The 16,167-nt window shown below is 43.0% G+C and overlaps 1 protein-coding gene and 1 long non-coding RNA gene across 2 annotated transcripts in view; one reads left to right on the forward strand and one right to left on the reverse strand.

Moving 5' to 3' along the window:
* Nucleotides 1–339: 339 nt before the first annotated feature.
* tns3 (tensin 3) overlaps nt 340–16,167 on the forward strand; it is a 64,959-nt gene continuing 49,131 nt past the window's right edge. The window contains exons 1-6 of the mRNA XM_019878913.1: nt 340–652; nt 11,041–11,208; nt 11,414–11,464; nt 12,009–12,131; nt 13,021–13,085; nt 14,975–15,058. Of these exons, the coding sequence (XP_019734472.1) occupies nt 11,059–11,208; nt 11,414–11,464; nt 12,009–12,131; nt 13,021–13,085; nt 14,975–15,058 (473 nt within the window). The 5' untranslated portion in view covers nt 340–652; nt 11,041–11,058. The remainder of the gene's footprint in view (nt 653–11,040; nt 11,209–11,413; nt 11,465–12,008; nt 12,132–13,020; nt 13,086–14,974; nt 15,059–16,167) is intronic.
* Nucleotides 8,257–11,125, reverse strand: LOC109521220 (uncharacterized). Its single transcript, XR_002169313.1, has 2 exons — nt 11,018–11,125; nt 8,257–8,573 (listed from the first exon to the last, which is right to left on the reverse strand). It is a non-coding gene; the product is annotated as an uncharacterized LOC109521220 (long non-coding RNA).

Below are 16,167 nucleotides of genomic sequence, written 5' to 3' on the forward strand. Positions count from 1 at the left end.
ATAACAGATATATAAAAATAATCACATGAATAAGCGTCTACAATTAAACATAAGTCGATAAAAATATTAATTGGTTTAGATGGGTAATACCGCATAAGGCACGTGTTACACGACGTGCTATCATGAGAGCACGGTCATTCATAAAGTATCAATTCATTTCCAGCCTGGTCTCCACATTGGAGGATTTAGGAATGGGGGAAGGCGGCGGCGTCCTGTTGGGAGGGTGTCTGGAGGAAATATGCGTGTGAACAAACGGACAGAGGTTGGGGGAGGAGGCTGGGAGGGGGCAGGCCTGGATTGGGAGGCGCGGGGAACCGGAGGAAGACGTCCCCATCCGAGCAGTGGGAGGACCATCCTCATGCCAGGACTTGCTGCTTCTGCAGCGCGCAGCTTCGACTGGAGGAAAGTGCGCCGAGGTAACGAGTGGCGGCTTCAGCGTCACTCCGCAAGGATCTCCCCTCAACGCCCTTTTCAATCTTGAATTCCCTCCCGATCGTCCAGAAGCGAGGCTGTAATGAGTGAGCTGCATGACGGGCTGAGGGTTCTGTGACCTCACCTTCGCCACTTTCTCAGCCCTTTCTGCACCTCTGACTGACTAAGAGGGGGAGGCAAAGCAGGACTCACAAAAAGTGCTTCCACGCAGTCTGCAAAGGTAAGGCTGAACTTTCCTCTTGTTTCTTCGCCTTTACACAGTCAATCATTACCAGCTGCAGGGAGGATTTGAACCTCTGCCTGCTCACAAGGTAATAGTGGAGCACAGTGGATCTTTTTTTTTTGCCGCCACCCCACAAACTCATTTTATTGGGCTTGCAAAAGCAAAACAGAAAGTTTCACACAGTATTTACGTTGGACCTGCGTCCTACACTCACTCGATTGTGTGTGTGTGTGTGTGTGTGTGTGTGTGTGTGTGTGTGTGTGTGTGTGTGTGTGTGTGTGTGTGTGTGTGTGTGTGTGTGTGTGCGCGCGTGTGTTCGTCCACAACTTTCAACAGGAGTCTGAGGACAGAGAAAGGAGTCATTCAAACTGAACACACTATGTGAAAGTCTTTTTTTTTGTACTTGTTATTGCAAGTTATGCCGTCAACATGACCTGTTAAAGCAGTGGTGGGAAACCTAAGGCTCGTGGGTCATATACAAGCCCTTGGGATTTCGATGTTATAATACGAAAAGCACATCAAATCTACACTGCAAAAAAAAAAGTTGGGTGAACTCAAAATTTCAAGGTGACAAACTTTAAAACTAACATTTTAAATTAGGCAGTTTCACTAAATATTTTAAGTTATGTTGTTGTGAAAATTGGCTTTCCTGCATTTCAGAAGTTTGCAGAACTTAAAAAAATACGAGGAGAAAACAACTTGCTTACTTAGTTAAACTAACAACATTCCCATAAATGTCAATAACTTTTATTTTAAAAAGACCAGATGTGGTTTTTATGATTTATCACAGAAACTGTTACAAAAAGCCTCAAAATATCAAACGATCAAATTTTCAAAACATATTTTTTTAAGTTGCTGCATTACATTTTTTTCTCCTGGTACATTTTGCATTGCTTCCGAAAACTGAAAAAAAAAATGTGTTTGAAGACATAATAGAGTGGAAATAGACATCGGTTAGTTTGGCGAAGGTTCTCTGCTCCGTTTCCATTCTCAGCCGTCATCTTTTTTCATAGCAGTATAACTTGTACTAAAACTGAAGTAAAAGATTCCCCATGGCAGTGTTAAAGTGTGTTCCTCCATGACTTTTGCGATGGTTCCTGGCTTTGGTGTGATATGGCGCTGCTCATAATGTGAAACACATGCTGCCATTATTGTGGATGACTTTAGCCGGGAGTCTTTTCCGAGCACCAAAAAAGGAACAAGGCTCTCTTTTTTTGTGTGTGTGAGTGTCAGTGTTTACTCGGATCTATTGGTAGATTGTCTTTGGAGCACACATCCGCTATGTTGTAAGAGCAGCCTTGGAGTGGCCATCATTTTGACGCCATATACCAGCCCACTTCCATCATAAGAGCATTGGCGGCGGCAATCCTCTCCTCTTCACCTCGAGTTTATCACTCGTTGGCCTTTCCCTGCACGGAAGGTCAATTGACCCACATGCTTCCATCTACACCCTCCTCGCGCATCATTCTTCTAAGGCAGCCCTCTTTCAACATGAAGTACACGCCCGGCAAAATGGGATAAACACTTTTGAAACTGCCAATTATGGCTTTTGTTGCTGGTTTTGTTTGGAAGTCGGAGAAATGTGAACGGTGCATGTCCACAAAAGGTAAACAAATGTGTCGAACAAGCACATCCCTTATTTTGTGATGAGGCAACGTGCGTTCGGCAAAGGGAGTTGCCGCCACTTGGCTGCCATGTGTAAGCCATTAAAGTGAGAGGAAGGACCAAGAAATGCTTGAGATGAACATAGAGTGAGAGTGGGAATGAAATCCATTTTGGGACACATTCCACCATGACCTTGGGATAGGAACGGATAATGAGGGAGTACTTTAACAGCCTTCAGGCTGCTTTTTTTTTTTTTCTCCCAGAGTGAGGCCCGTGTTGTTTTCCTTCCCTTCTGTTCATGTAAAAGTGTGACAAATACATGTTAGCCTTCTAGCGTTACCCTATAAACTTGCTAAAAATATCAACTCCAAATCTGTGGCTTTTTTTTTTTTTTTTTTTTTTTTACAGTTTTGTTTTTTCTCAAATGGGTGTCATAGCCACAGTGTGAGCCTGCCTGAAGACACGACAGGAAAAGGCAGGACCTAATTCTGGCCTTATGATGATTCTATTATGTCACCGTGAACATGTTTTCCTGCAGTTTGAGGCAAAGGCTCCTGCCAAGTATGAAGAAATTTAGATGAGCGATGGTATCACTGCCGGTATTTGATTTGAACCAACAGGAGTCAAGAAACTCTAGTAGGGTTTGATCATGTGGAACAATGATCATGCGATGATGTGTGTGTGTTTTTTTTAATGCTTGTTTGTTTTTTTGGGTGTTGGGTACAAACCGTTGTTGTGGTTGTCATGTTGAAGCCTAACAAATGTTTTGGGGGTTTAAACTGACCATGCTGTCGCCATAATTCAGTCGAAAAAGAGCTAACTGATTCGATTGCCTGGAATGGATTGATGATGACTGTAAATTGGAAACAAAATGGCTTCATCCATGTTAAGACAAACTGCACCAGGTAGCAGTTTTGTCTTAACACAACACTTATTCATTTTTTTGTATCACAGCTTATTTAAGTGGCTATTTGATTTAAACTCTTGTACCACTGGAATGTACACAAAAAGCGATTTCAACCATCATTAGGCCGACTGATTTTGTCAACGTGAGCAAGATACTCCAGGAAAAACAAAGGTGTTTTGACTGACCTTCTAGTGAATGGTGAACTCGAGATAAACATGACATGACTGACGCTCTATGACAGGGGTAGGGAATGTCGGTTCCTCAAGAGCCATATCGTGCCTTTTTTGGATGCCCTCCCGACTCCAACACACCTGATTCAATTGTTCATGATTGTTTCAGGGCTCTGCAAAGCTTGCTGATGAGATGATGTCTGTCATGGTACCAAGACTGACCTGTCACCTGTGTGACCTGTGCCACAGGGCAACCAGACTGTTGTGCTCTGCAACTGACTGGCGACCGGTTCAGGGTGTAGTCTGCCTTCTGTCTGAAGTCAGCTGGGATAACCTCCGGCAACTCTCCACGGCCCTGTTTGGGATAAGCAATGTTGAAAATGGATGGATGGACAATAGAGGAGGGTCTAGGCAGAATCCCATACATGCGGGTCATGGTATTCCGCAAACTGAATCGAGGCAACTGGACCTAACAAACAAGAAGAGTCCTAAGTATTAGAAGAAGAGAGTTGTTCTCCGAAAGCACCGTACCGTTCAATCAAATTCCCATGCTGCCCATCATGCGACAATATGTCTGTACGTTTAGAGGTCGCAAGGTGCCTCAGACGATTTATAACTGTACTTAACCTTGTGCTTACGCTGGAACTACTTTATAGAGTGGAACAGGGAGGTCAATGGTTTTTGTTTAAAATATGATGTTAACTTTAAAAACAATGTGTGGAGCGTGGTGTCCAGTTTTATTGGTAACAACTACGCATTAAAATAAATGGCTTTTTTTTCCATGCTAGTTGTACCCACTATCTTTTTTTGTCGTACTCTTGAGTGCGAGTCAGTAGGATTTAAAAGGCATGCAGGTTAGCAGCTGGTATTTCCTACTTTGTAATTTGCAAAGCAAAAGTTGATCAGTTGATGGTGTCCACCACTGTGCATCAAGGTAGCGATCGCTCATGACGGCCATTGTTGCCATCTGTTCATCATTCAGAAGTAATTTTCTATGTATAATAGGTCATTCGTACCAGTTTTTCAATGATTTTTTTTTCATTTTGGATTTGAGCCATCATGTGCTCACAATGTCAGCACGGTGTCCAACCGATACACCTCACATTAAAGCCTAACAAGTGTATTTGATTCCACAATATGTCAGCTTGCTTGGAGTTCCAATGATTGAAGTAGTGGGGGGGGGGGGGGAAGGAAACCTTCGATTGCTTTCATATGTCTGAAGGCATGACGTTTGCGGTGCAATTGTAGTTTTCTTTAATTGGGCTAAAAAGCGCTGCATGACTCACAACTGGGCAACATGTAGCCCTCGGTCGATTGCTTATATGGTAAAACTAGATGTCTTTCGGAGGGTTGGGATAATGGACTTGGCCTGCTATGCTTTGGCATATTTAGATCCAGTTTTCCCAAAGTGGTTGGGTTAAAAAGCTTGCAGGTCCATTTTGTGGGGATTGCATGTAATGCTGTAAGCTCAAGGCAGATTTACTTGGTGAATGTTTATTTGCTTCATGTTCGTCCAATAAATGCCTGCCCTGTTTGTTACCATTTGGGAATGCGCAGCATACAGTACGTGCCAAGGTTCCTCAATTTGCTATGGTGTGGCGGCATCACCATCATTTGTCCAAATGCACTTAAGTCTCTCACTAACCTATATTAACGCGGTAGGAAATTCAGAAGTGCAGTAAAGATTTGTAGGAAAAGCACTTCTACTTCATAAACAGCAAACAAAGAAATGAAAAACTATACTGTCCATACCAGAGTATCGGATCTTTTGTGTCGTGGAACACCATATCCTGATGTCACTAAAAAGCAAGTTACTCACCGTTCATAACTTCATCTATCCATCCATCCATTTTCCAACCTGCTTTATCCTCACAAGGGTCGCGGGGGTGCTGGAGCCGTCTTCGGGCAGTAGGCGGGACATACCCTGAACCGGTTGCCAGCCAATCGCAGGACACACAGAGATGAACAACCATCCGCGCTCACACTCACACTCACACCTAGGGACAATTTAGAGTGTTTAAGGAGCTTGCCATGCATGTTTTTGGAATGTGGGAGGAAACCGGAGTACCCGGAGAAAACCCACGCAGCCAAAGCAAACTTCACACAGGGAGGCTGGAGCCGGAATTGAACCCACGACCTCTGCACTGTGAGGCCAATGTGCTATCCACCGGGCCGCCTAACCTCATATTATTAAAGTAAATACTAGCATGGAAAATGTGTCGGGACTATTGTAAATGGGGAATCCCCTTTATTATACTAACTTACAAAAGTGCTGCTTTAATAATGAAAATAAAAGCCTCACTGGATTCCATTCAAACCCAATTCATGACTGACGCATTAATGTGAAGCGTTTCTTCATGCGTTAAGCTTGTTTCCCTCATCTTCCTCCATGACTCCTTTTTTTATTTCAACAAGTATGTAGAAACAATCTGCTGAACTGATGACCACATTGCCATCACTGATGGAAAACACAGCCCGGGAGCTTGTCGACGCATGTCGCAAGCGGGAAAATCAGACACAAACAAACATCTGCGCGATTCAACCCAGTCTCATTCACTGGGACAGCAAAGTATGCAAAGTTCTTGCCAACTGTTGTCATCACGATGAACTCTCAAAAATGAAAAACATCGGCCGTGATTCAACCCGTATTGCCGAAGTTTTGGAATCCAAACTTTCCGCTCACGTTGGCAGCTGCGTGTGTGGTAGATTATTCCGTAATAAATTGCCGGCCAGATGAAAGGGTGGCGCCCTTGACAAGAGGTTTGTTTACGCGAACACTTTTTTGCGGCCCCTTGCTTCCCTTCCCGAAATGTTTTACTCTTTTGTATGTATGCAATGAGGATCAAGAACCCACCTAGTCCAAACTCTTACCTGCAGGGTAAGAGCTGTGTGTGCGAGACACACCCTAATCCCCCAAACATCCTGACCTTAATAAACCTGTCGCAGCTTGTTCAGAGCAGACCTGATCAACATTTGTTGTTATTTTTTGTCGTTTTTTTTTTGGTTTGTCAGTATTGCAAGTACCTCTGCCGAGCCTGGATCCTTCGCCAGGCCAACTCTCAGAGTGCCATGTGCATCCTTAAGATGTGAGCTCCTTGGCAAAGCTTAGTCTACCTTTGTGATCTAATCTTGTGCCTCATACCAGAACAAAAGCAGTTGAAGCAAATTAAAGCGCAATTATCTTTCGTGCGTGCCGGGGCAAGTGCTCCTGTCGGTTCGGCTGATGAATGAGAGACGTGGTCTTGGATAAAGCTGAAAGCTTGAGGCAGTGCTGCACATAACGGTTCGCTGTGGAACGGGTAAGCCTCAGTACTGTAAATGTATGGCATTTTACAATTGATTTTCTTATGGCGGGCGGCCTGGTGGTCCAGTGGTTAGCCCGTTGACCTCACGGTGCAGAGGTACAGGGTTCAATTCCAGCTCTGGCCTCCCTGTGTGGAGTTTGCATGTTCTCCCCAGGCCTGCGTGGGTTTTCTCCGGGTACTCTGGTTTCATCCCACATTCCAAAAACATGCATGGCAGGCTGATTGAACACTCTAAATTGTCCCTAGGTGTGAGTGTTAGCACGGATGCTTGTTCGTCTCTGTGTGCCCTGCGATTGGTTGGCAACCGGTTCAGGGTGTCCCCCGCCTACTGCCCGAAGACGGCTGGGATAGGCTCCAGCACCCCCTGCGACCCTTGTGAGGATTAAGTGGATCAGAAAATGGATGGATGGATTTTCTTATGGCTTAGTGACACAATAGTTTGCTGATGCTTTTTTTTTCCAATTGTGGGTGGTAAACGAATGAGATGGATGAATCTGTCAGTCCTAACTGGTTGACATTATGACGTTGACAGCGAAACAGGAGCTCAGAACTTTCAAAGAGAGTGACATACATAATACAGCGTTAACTAAAATTAGTTCCCACAGTTTAGCCTTTCCCGAAATTTTGAGTTTGAGTCAAGTATACCGATGTTGATTTTATTGAAAAACAAAAGGTCCTCCTTCATTTTTAGACCACGAATCCCCTCTAATTGAGTTTGTGCACCCCTCTCCGTTAATTATTCATATGTTAATTTTGGGTGACATATTTAATTTCATATTGGTTTATGGGGACAATTAGCAATGTAATTGTGTAATGATGATTCATCCATCCACCCATCCATCCATTTTCCGATCCGCTTTATCCTCACAAGGGTCACGGAGTGTGCTGGAGCCTATCCCAGCTGTCTTCGAGCAGTAGGCGGGGGACACCCTCAACTGGTGGCCAGCCAATCACAGGGCACACATAGGCACTCACACTGAGGGACAATTTAGAGTGTTCAGTCAGCCTGCCATACATGTTTTCGGAATGGTGGAGGAAACCGGAGTACCCAGAGAAAACCCACGCAGGCACGGAGAGAACATGCAAAGTTCACACAGGGAGGCTGGAGCCAGAATTGAACCCTGCACCTCGGCACTGTGAGGTCAACGCGCTAACCACTGGACCACCAGGCCGCCAGACTATCCATTTAACCGTAATAATTTAATTTTGTTTGGGAATCATTGTGGATAACGCAAATGTCTATTCCTAGCTCATGGATTTTGAGAAACCTCCGCTTTGGTATTTGGCACATTCTGGAGTGCTGCAAAGGCCTCGAGGAAAACAGAAAGACGTGGATTTCGTTTTGGTGGCCTCATTTTCTTCTAGTTTCAGGCATGTGCAGTAGGTGGGCAATCTACAGTATATACTCTGTGTGACTGTAGGTGTGGAATTTGCCTCCAACCTTAAGCAACCTTTCTTTTGAAATCATTCTTTTCTGCATCTCATTGACACACCAAATAAACGAAGACTTTCACAACAGTGGGTCGCACAGAGGTTAAGTGTTGGTTAGATTCCAATCTAATCTTCAGTTAGCAAAGCACTTTGACACATCCAAAAAGTACAAAGATCTTTTTACCCGCCTCTCATCCCTGCCCTGGAGATAGGTGGTGGACACTCTCTGCTGGCCACCCTGTTCATTCATTTGCCATTAGTCAAAAATTTTTTTCCAACAGAGTCTCAAGGGAAATCGACTAACCCTGGCATTTGTTTCAGCAATCCCCCAAGGACCTCTCGACCAGGCTTTCATGCACACTCACCGAACACCCGGCTCTGTTTCCCCGAGCGATGACCTCTTCAGACACATGGCCTCTTTCATTCCGCTCGGCTGAAACATCCCCGCTCCATGGCTCCCTCTCGGGCCCCCTTCAAAGTGCCGGGATGTAGCCTGCAGGCTTTTCACAATTGACACATTCAGACGCGTTCTTGACTGTCAATAGTTTAAATCACAGTGAGCAATCAGAGGGTCATATGAGAAGGATGATAATATGATTTCACCTCCTTTAGAAATATGAAACTCTTTGCGTGCTTATGTTTGGATCAAGTCCCAATCGTCCTTTGAGCAAGATATGTCGCTGATGCCAATGGGTTCATTATTTATTCTTGGTCATGAAATGTTGGAAATAGTAGAGCTGGACCAGCCAGTTCAAAGCACATTAAATAACTTTTTGTGTGTGTGAACTCAGCATCGGTGGAACACTTGCATTGCTTCAAACCAAAACTTTTCAAGAAGCCAACAAAGCTGCATGTTTGTTGAGCCATGAACAAAAATTTTCAGTCACACTCATATACAGTAATATGAGCAATTTCAAGTCTTGGGTGACCCTCACATAAATGTTTTGGGAATGTGGGAGGAAGCCGGAGAGCCTAAAGAAAACTTATTCAAGCATGTGGAGAACATCAAAACACCACAAAGTAGGTTTTAAGATTTGTTGACTACAAGGCAGACAGACGTACTACCTCGCCACCACTGTACTGCTATTACTGTCAATCAAGGAAAATCAGACCGCCCACACTGGAAAACATTTTGACTTCGACCCACCTCGACATAATCTCAGGCCCTCTCACGTGAAACCAAAATCCTCTGTAGTTGTCGGTTAGAGATTTTTTTTTTAACAATTTTTAGGAAATGAGAACAGAGATAAGGGCCGTGCGCCGGGAAGCTGTTCATACAATAAAAAAATGCATCTCGGCTGACAGGTGTTTCCTTCACACTGGATAAAGGGAAAACAGTTTTTTGTACAACTTGTGAAAGGTATTTTTGGCCAGGGCTTTGTCTGGCCAAGGTCCTGTCATCCATGAATTAAGTCGACAGGCTTTGAGCCTTGTCATGAGCTCAGTACAGCCCGCCATCCACTCAAGCCAACGTGTTTCAGTTACAGTGGAACCTCTACTTACGAATGTCTCTTCATATGAAATTTTCAAGTTACGAAACGCCTCAACAGGAAAATATTGCCTCTTGTTAAGACATAAATTTCAAAATACGAAAGGTAAAAACACAGCATGACCTGCTCCTCGCAGCTCTGAATTTCATGAATGCAACATACTTATAGCTGCTCTGCCATTGGCTATGACCGAGCATCATCCTGACATACCATTGACTAAGTGGGACCTCTACCGAATGTGTCTGTGTGTGTACTGTAGATAGATAAATAGATATGTGTCGATGCAGCATCTTCACCATTCACCCCTGCGGGCCATGAGGTGTTCCGATAGTTTTACATAAATATGAATCACCCAGAAAAAGTGTTCACCAGTTGGGAGATCGCTCACTATGCTGATGATGTTTGCCTTGGACATTTTCGAAGGATTGTTAAAAGCCGACAAAAACAAACGTCCGAGGATCAGTTCTTCACAAAACGCCAGGCAAAAACACTTCTCTCTCAACTGTATTTATAGAGCACTTTCAAACAGCCATCGCTGCATACAAAGTGCTCTACATGGAGCAACTAACATATATACAACAATAAAGCAATAAATCAGTAACAAAGATGGTAGAAGGCACCGAACAGTAAAACGAAAATGAAATCTGAGTCACTTCTGAGAAAGAACATGAACTAAAGAGGGCAAAAAATGATGAGGATGCAGTTGAAAGTTAAATGACCGTCATTTTTATTCTTTCCTCTATTCTTTGCTTTTTACATTATGCACAACTCTCATTTATTGTGCAATAATCTCATTGTAACATGTATTTGTTACATATTTTGACGCATTTTTATGCAGAAAACATTTATGTCTGAATTTGGGGGGGGGACTTGGAACGGATTAGGGCATTTACATGGAAAACGCGTCTCGACTTACAAAATTTTGTAGATAAGAAATTTCTTCCAGAACCAATTAATTTCGTAAGTAGAGGTACCACTGTATATATTTTCTGTCATCTAATAGAAGATCATTTGTTTGTTCTGTCTCGCACTGTAAGTCGTCAGCATAGATACGGTAATTCAATGAAGATACATTCATTTTTGCAAAGAAAATCATTTTTAGAGCAATTGAGTGAACCGTGATCATTTGCCGCAACGCACCTCCAAGAGCTCTCACACGGCACACTCATGTGCCCCGGGCAGTCTGGTTGAGAATCACTGGCACAGATAAGTGCTTTTAATCTTTTCAAATAAACAAGCCGATGCTTTGCTCATTCGTGGCGCTAAGCTGACGACCGTTACTGTGCAAACACTCTCCACGCTATCTGCTTTCTGAGGTCGTTCTCCATGTATATTGGTGGAAAACTCGGACACAATGACAAGCGCTGAGGACTTTGCCCGTCAAATATTGACTCGGGCAAAGTCACCTGTCGCAAGTGGCGATGGTGTGAAGTGGCTTGAAGGCCCTGACTCACCGGTATCGTTCCTTTTGTGACAGGAGAGCCCCGCATTCAGCATGGAGGAGGGATACGAGCTGGACCTGACGTACATCACGGAGCGCATCATCGCCGTGTCCTTCCCGCGGGGATGCCTGGAAGAGATCTACGCTCACAACCTGAAGGATGTCACACGAATGCTCAAGTCCAAGCACGCAGACAATTACCTTGTCAGTATAATGCACGCCTACAGTCTGTTGTCGCCGTTGTGGCCTCGGGTCAAAGTGCGCACGCTGCATTGATGTCACTGTTGCATGAATGTTGACCAAGTACTGATTTTTTTTTTTTTTTTTTAATGCTGAGCTCATTCACTATTGAGAGAATCGATGTCCAAAAAGAACATGCAGATTGACTCACTGCCTGTGTTTTCCACAGATTATCAACCTGTCAGAGAAAAGACATGACCTGTCAAGAATGAATCCAAAGGTAGATTTTTGAGACCACGTAGAGGGAGGCCCGGATTTGCCGTACATCATACATGATGCCGTTTTTAGGTTGCTAACAGCGCATGAAGAACATGTTTATGCAGTGGCCCAAGAATACATCGGTTGGCGCCATCATGACTGTTGATGTGATTGTTTTATATTTATCATCTATGTATTTTGTCAGACAAATATTCACCTTAATGATGACTTTTTTTTTCTCGCACATTCCAACCTTTGTACGAATTTGTCTTGCTGTAGGAATGGAACGTAAACCGAAGTCCTGCCGTGTCTGAAATAAAATCAAGCTAGATCAACAGAACATGCATTTTTTATCAGATTGGCGAGTGTTAAAATAAGAGTACATAAATAAACGTCAGAAATAGGTGCTAATAGTAAAAAAAAAAAAATTATGAAGGGAGCTTATGTAATGTTTTTCAAATAACAAAAATATCAACAAAAGCCAAAGATCTGTTGATATATCTAGACCCAACCGGTTTTGATGCATCCGTATTACGTTGTATTCACACTATGTTGTGTGTTTTCAGACTCTGGAAACTGGCTGGCCTGACATGCATGCCCCACCTCTCGATAAGATCTGCACCATCTGTAAAGCCATGGAGAGCTGGCTCAATGCGGACCCGCTTCATGTGGTGGTTATCCACTGCAGGGTAAGCATTCACAACCCCCCAATACCCCACCCCTGGAAATGCCAAACAAACAGTGCTTTAACATTTAAGTATTTGACTTTCTTGGTGAAGTGGAATTGCTTTTATGTTTTAGGGAAATTTTTTTTTAGAGTGCACACCATATTCCAGCCATCTTTGCAACTTTTGTTTTCATTTATGGGTCTTTTCAAACGAGTTCATACCCCAGTTCCATTTAGCCTCATCACCTCTAACTAATGAAATTGCCAAACACAACACAGTGGACCAAAGAAACAGGCTTTTACATTGGCGCTGAAACGTTTTTAAACGTGTATGACAGTTGATGTAATATGCAGTGTACAGTGTGTTTTAATAATTTCATTTTCCCATGGTTAATTCATTTATACCCCTGTATGACTGATGATTTGTTTAAAATCTCATTGAAAACATGGAGAGCGTTCTATTTCTATTCCTACCGACTGCTGTCAGGCTGCTGAATAAACATACGTGAAAACCTGTGACCATTGTAAATAGCACAGACACCTTATGCTGTGGTTTCTATTCTATTGCTAATTTATTATATTTGTTCTACAAATATACTGTGTTGCTAATGCTATATTTTATATTGCACTTTGATTGAATTGTGTACAGTTCTTTATGAAACATTTATTTTGTGCATTTGAAAAACTTTTTTTTCTTCCTCACCAATTTTGCTGCTGTAGACTGCAAATTTCCCCAGTGTGGGACAAATAAAGGTTATCTTATCTTATCTTATCTTATTTTCAATGCGGAAAAAGGTGTTTCGAAATCCAAACAAAGCATCCCAGATTTTTTTTTTTTTTTTAACTAAAGGAGCCACTGTGAAGAGCTTTTCAGTGTTGTTTAACATGATGACTCGTCTCTTGTTATCTAGGGCGGCAAAGGGCGAATCGGCGTTGTCGTTTCATCCTTTGTCCACTTCACAGACGTATCCGCCAGGTAAGCGCTCATGTGTGTCTATAAATGTCTTATGTTTGTCTTCTCGACACCGTTTGTCATCGTTTGCCCACTCCCTGTCTCCGTCGAGCAAACCACAACAATGCATCGTGACTCATTCGGCGGACCGCAAACTAAGTCAAGTCATTTGTTTACCTCCTGTAATTCAAGGTCGATGTGATTCAGAGGCTGACAAGGAGGGGAGGAAAAAAAAGGGAAAACCACACAATTTAACTGGTGAATCACCCCATATAGAATGACATGAATCAGCTTGAGAGAGAAAAAAGTGGCGACTGTAATAGCCGCCGGCCACGGTGTCACTTTCAGTGTATCTATTCAACTTTGACAGTCCATGTGACTGTTTTTGGTCTACCCAGTGAGGCTCGGCAAAGAGAACATTTACTTTTCTCCATTGTTGCCTTTTACGCGCAAAACTGGAAATTGGTGATCTAACACACATTGGATGCCGGAATCAAACTAAATGGGTTATCACTTATATATCGCTTCTCTACCTTTGGTACTCAAAGCGCTTTACGCTGTTTCCTCATTTATTTACTGATGATGCAGCATCAGGAGCAACTGGGGTTCAGTATTTTGCTCAAGGACACTTCGACAAGGTCGCATTGGCCAGGAATGGAACCCCCAATCTCTGGATTGGGAGACGACCACTCTACCGCTTAGCCCTGCCGCTATCTTCTGCTGTGGCTCTTTGGCGGTGTGAATGGGACCTTACATGCATTTAGCATCGTCAACCGGGTGGCAAACTCCTTTTTTGTTGCGGGCTACATTGTAGTTCCGGTTTCTTTCACAGGGCCGTTATGACTGTGAAACCGTATACTGTAAATGTTTAGGTACCCTATCATATCATTACATATAGACAACAAATTGACGTACAACTAGTTTTGAAATCACAAGTCTAGGATAATAGTTTCTTCAACCCCTTCACCCAAAAAATAAAAAATATTGCAAAAAATTTTGAAAAACAATCCAACCGTATATGCTTAAAAGCCTTAGATCATGAACGACGGCAGCACAGAACATCATTGGAGTGAATATGTGTTTCCTGTAATGACAACCGATTTTGGAAGAAATGAGAAGTATCTGCTGCTCCCACGGCCACAAAAAAAATAAAAATAACGTGGCTGGCCAGATCCCAACATTCACTTCCCCCATCTGTGTTGAAAGCACTTGTCCAAAATACTTTTTGGACTGGGAAGTGAATGTTGGGATCTGGCCAGCCACATTATTTTTTTTTTATGCCACACCAGACGCCGATGCTGACCTCACTCTGCAGTACGCATCTCATTATCAGATTTCGTGTCACTGTATGAAAGTCGCAGCAATATCAAAACTTAGTGGGGTTCTGTATAAAAGGCACATGTGCTTAAATGCGGCTGCAGAAATGTCACTTTGAAAGAGTCCGATGGAAAGGACGCGGTCGGGAAGGTGAACGTGAAAGACAGGAGTCTCTGAAAAAGAAAAGTCAGAGGAAGAGATAGGAAGAGAATGCGTCAGATTTGCAAAAGAATAGATTTGCGTGGAGGGGTAGGGGGTAGGGGTGGAGGCACGAGGGTCCGGGTGAAAAGGCCCCCACGCTTGTTGGTTTTAGGGATGCCTGAATGGCCGAGTTGTGCACACACTGCCTCCTCTCTGCCTCCCTGTTTACTTAAAGCTGCCATTCTCTTCCTCTCTGCAGGAATCCCTTGTCCCTCTGCTTACTTTCACTCGTCTCCATTATGCATGTGTATGCATGTGTGTCAGTGTTGACCTTGTACAAGTCAGGGTTAACGCACTTTAATTACTGGGGCAGCACAACTTGAATCTCTCTGAGTCATCATTCCTGCAAGTGTTAAATAAATTGTTTCTCCCCCATCCCATCTATTTCCTCAAAGTGCTGATCAGGCATTGGACCGCTTCGCCATGAGGAAATACTACGATGATAAGGTGTCTGCTCTTATGACCCCTTCACAGAAGCGGTAAGAACCACGACAGTTTCTGGGATCGCCATTCAACTTTTGAGGAATATGTCATCTTTCACTGATTACGAAGCCGTGTTTGATATTTTTTCGGTCTCATTAATGAGTATGTGACTTCCACTTCTTTGCCAATCTACAGCAAAGGTAGATGTGAAAATTAAAACACTGAATCAGAGCCACAAGCAGAACTCACCATTACTATTAGATCGAGCTATTTTGCTTACATACCTACCAAATGACATGACTAATCCAATTTTGCTTAAAGCGAAGCGAAGATAGTTATAAAATGGAGCAAGTCCAATCTACCAAAAATGTCATATTGCTTACAAAAGCTTCTTTTGATAGCTAACCCAGCAACCACTAACCTCATAATGAAGCTACGATCACATGAAAACAGCATAACTCTCCAATTCTGCCATGAAATGAAATGAGAAGCACAATCAAATGACACTGATAACGGAGCTAAAATAATGTTTACTGATGCTGAGCCATGACTGGTCATTACCTGAGCCCTGCGCAACTGTGATGTCAATTGCAGTCGACAGCAAGTGGCAAAATGGCCGTTTAACGTTAATAAAGCCAACACAATCTATTGGGAACAAATTTGCCAATAGAAGTATTTTTGCTCTCTCTTTTGTTAGTTTGTAAAGTAGCCACTTTGGATCCGGTCAATACAGTGATCCCTCGCTATTTCGCGGTTCGTTTATCGTGGCTTCAGTGCATCGCGGATTTTTTCAAACATATTCATTAAAAAAAAAAAAATCCATATACATGGAGTACAGTACTGTATATGTTGCTCTACGTGACTCGCTGTTGTTTTGGAGCTTCTCGCAGACCGTTTGCGGACTTTTTGCGGACTTAAAAAAAGGTTTTTTTTTTAACCTGTATATGTTTATTGGTCGCTACTTTGCGGATTTTCGTTTATCGCGGTTAATGGGGACCAAAACCACCCGCGATAAACGAAAATCCGCAAAGTAGCGACCAATAAACATATACAGGTTAAAAAAAAAACCTTAGGGATTACTGTTATTAATAACAAATAAGAAAATGTTGATGACTTGCTGATTTGAATAAAAAAACCCATCACAACAGGAAGCAACAAAATATAC

The sequence above is a fragment of the Hippocampus comes genome, unplaced genomic scaffold (assembly GCF_001891065.2).
Source record: "Hippocampus comes isolate QL1 unplaced genomic scaffold, H_comes_QL1_v1.1 scaffold85, whole genome shotgun sequence".
NCBI lineage: Eukaryota > Metazoa > Chordata > Actinopteri > Syngnathiformes > Syngnathidae > Hippocampus > Hippocampus comes.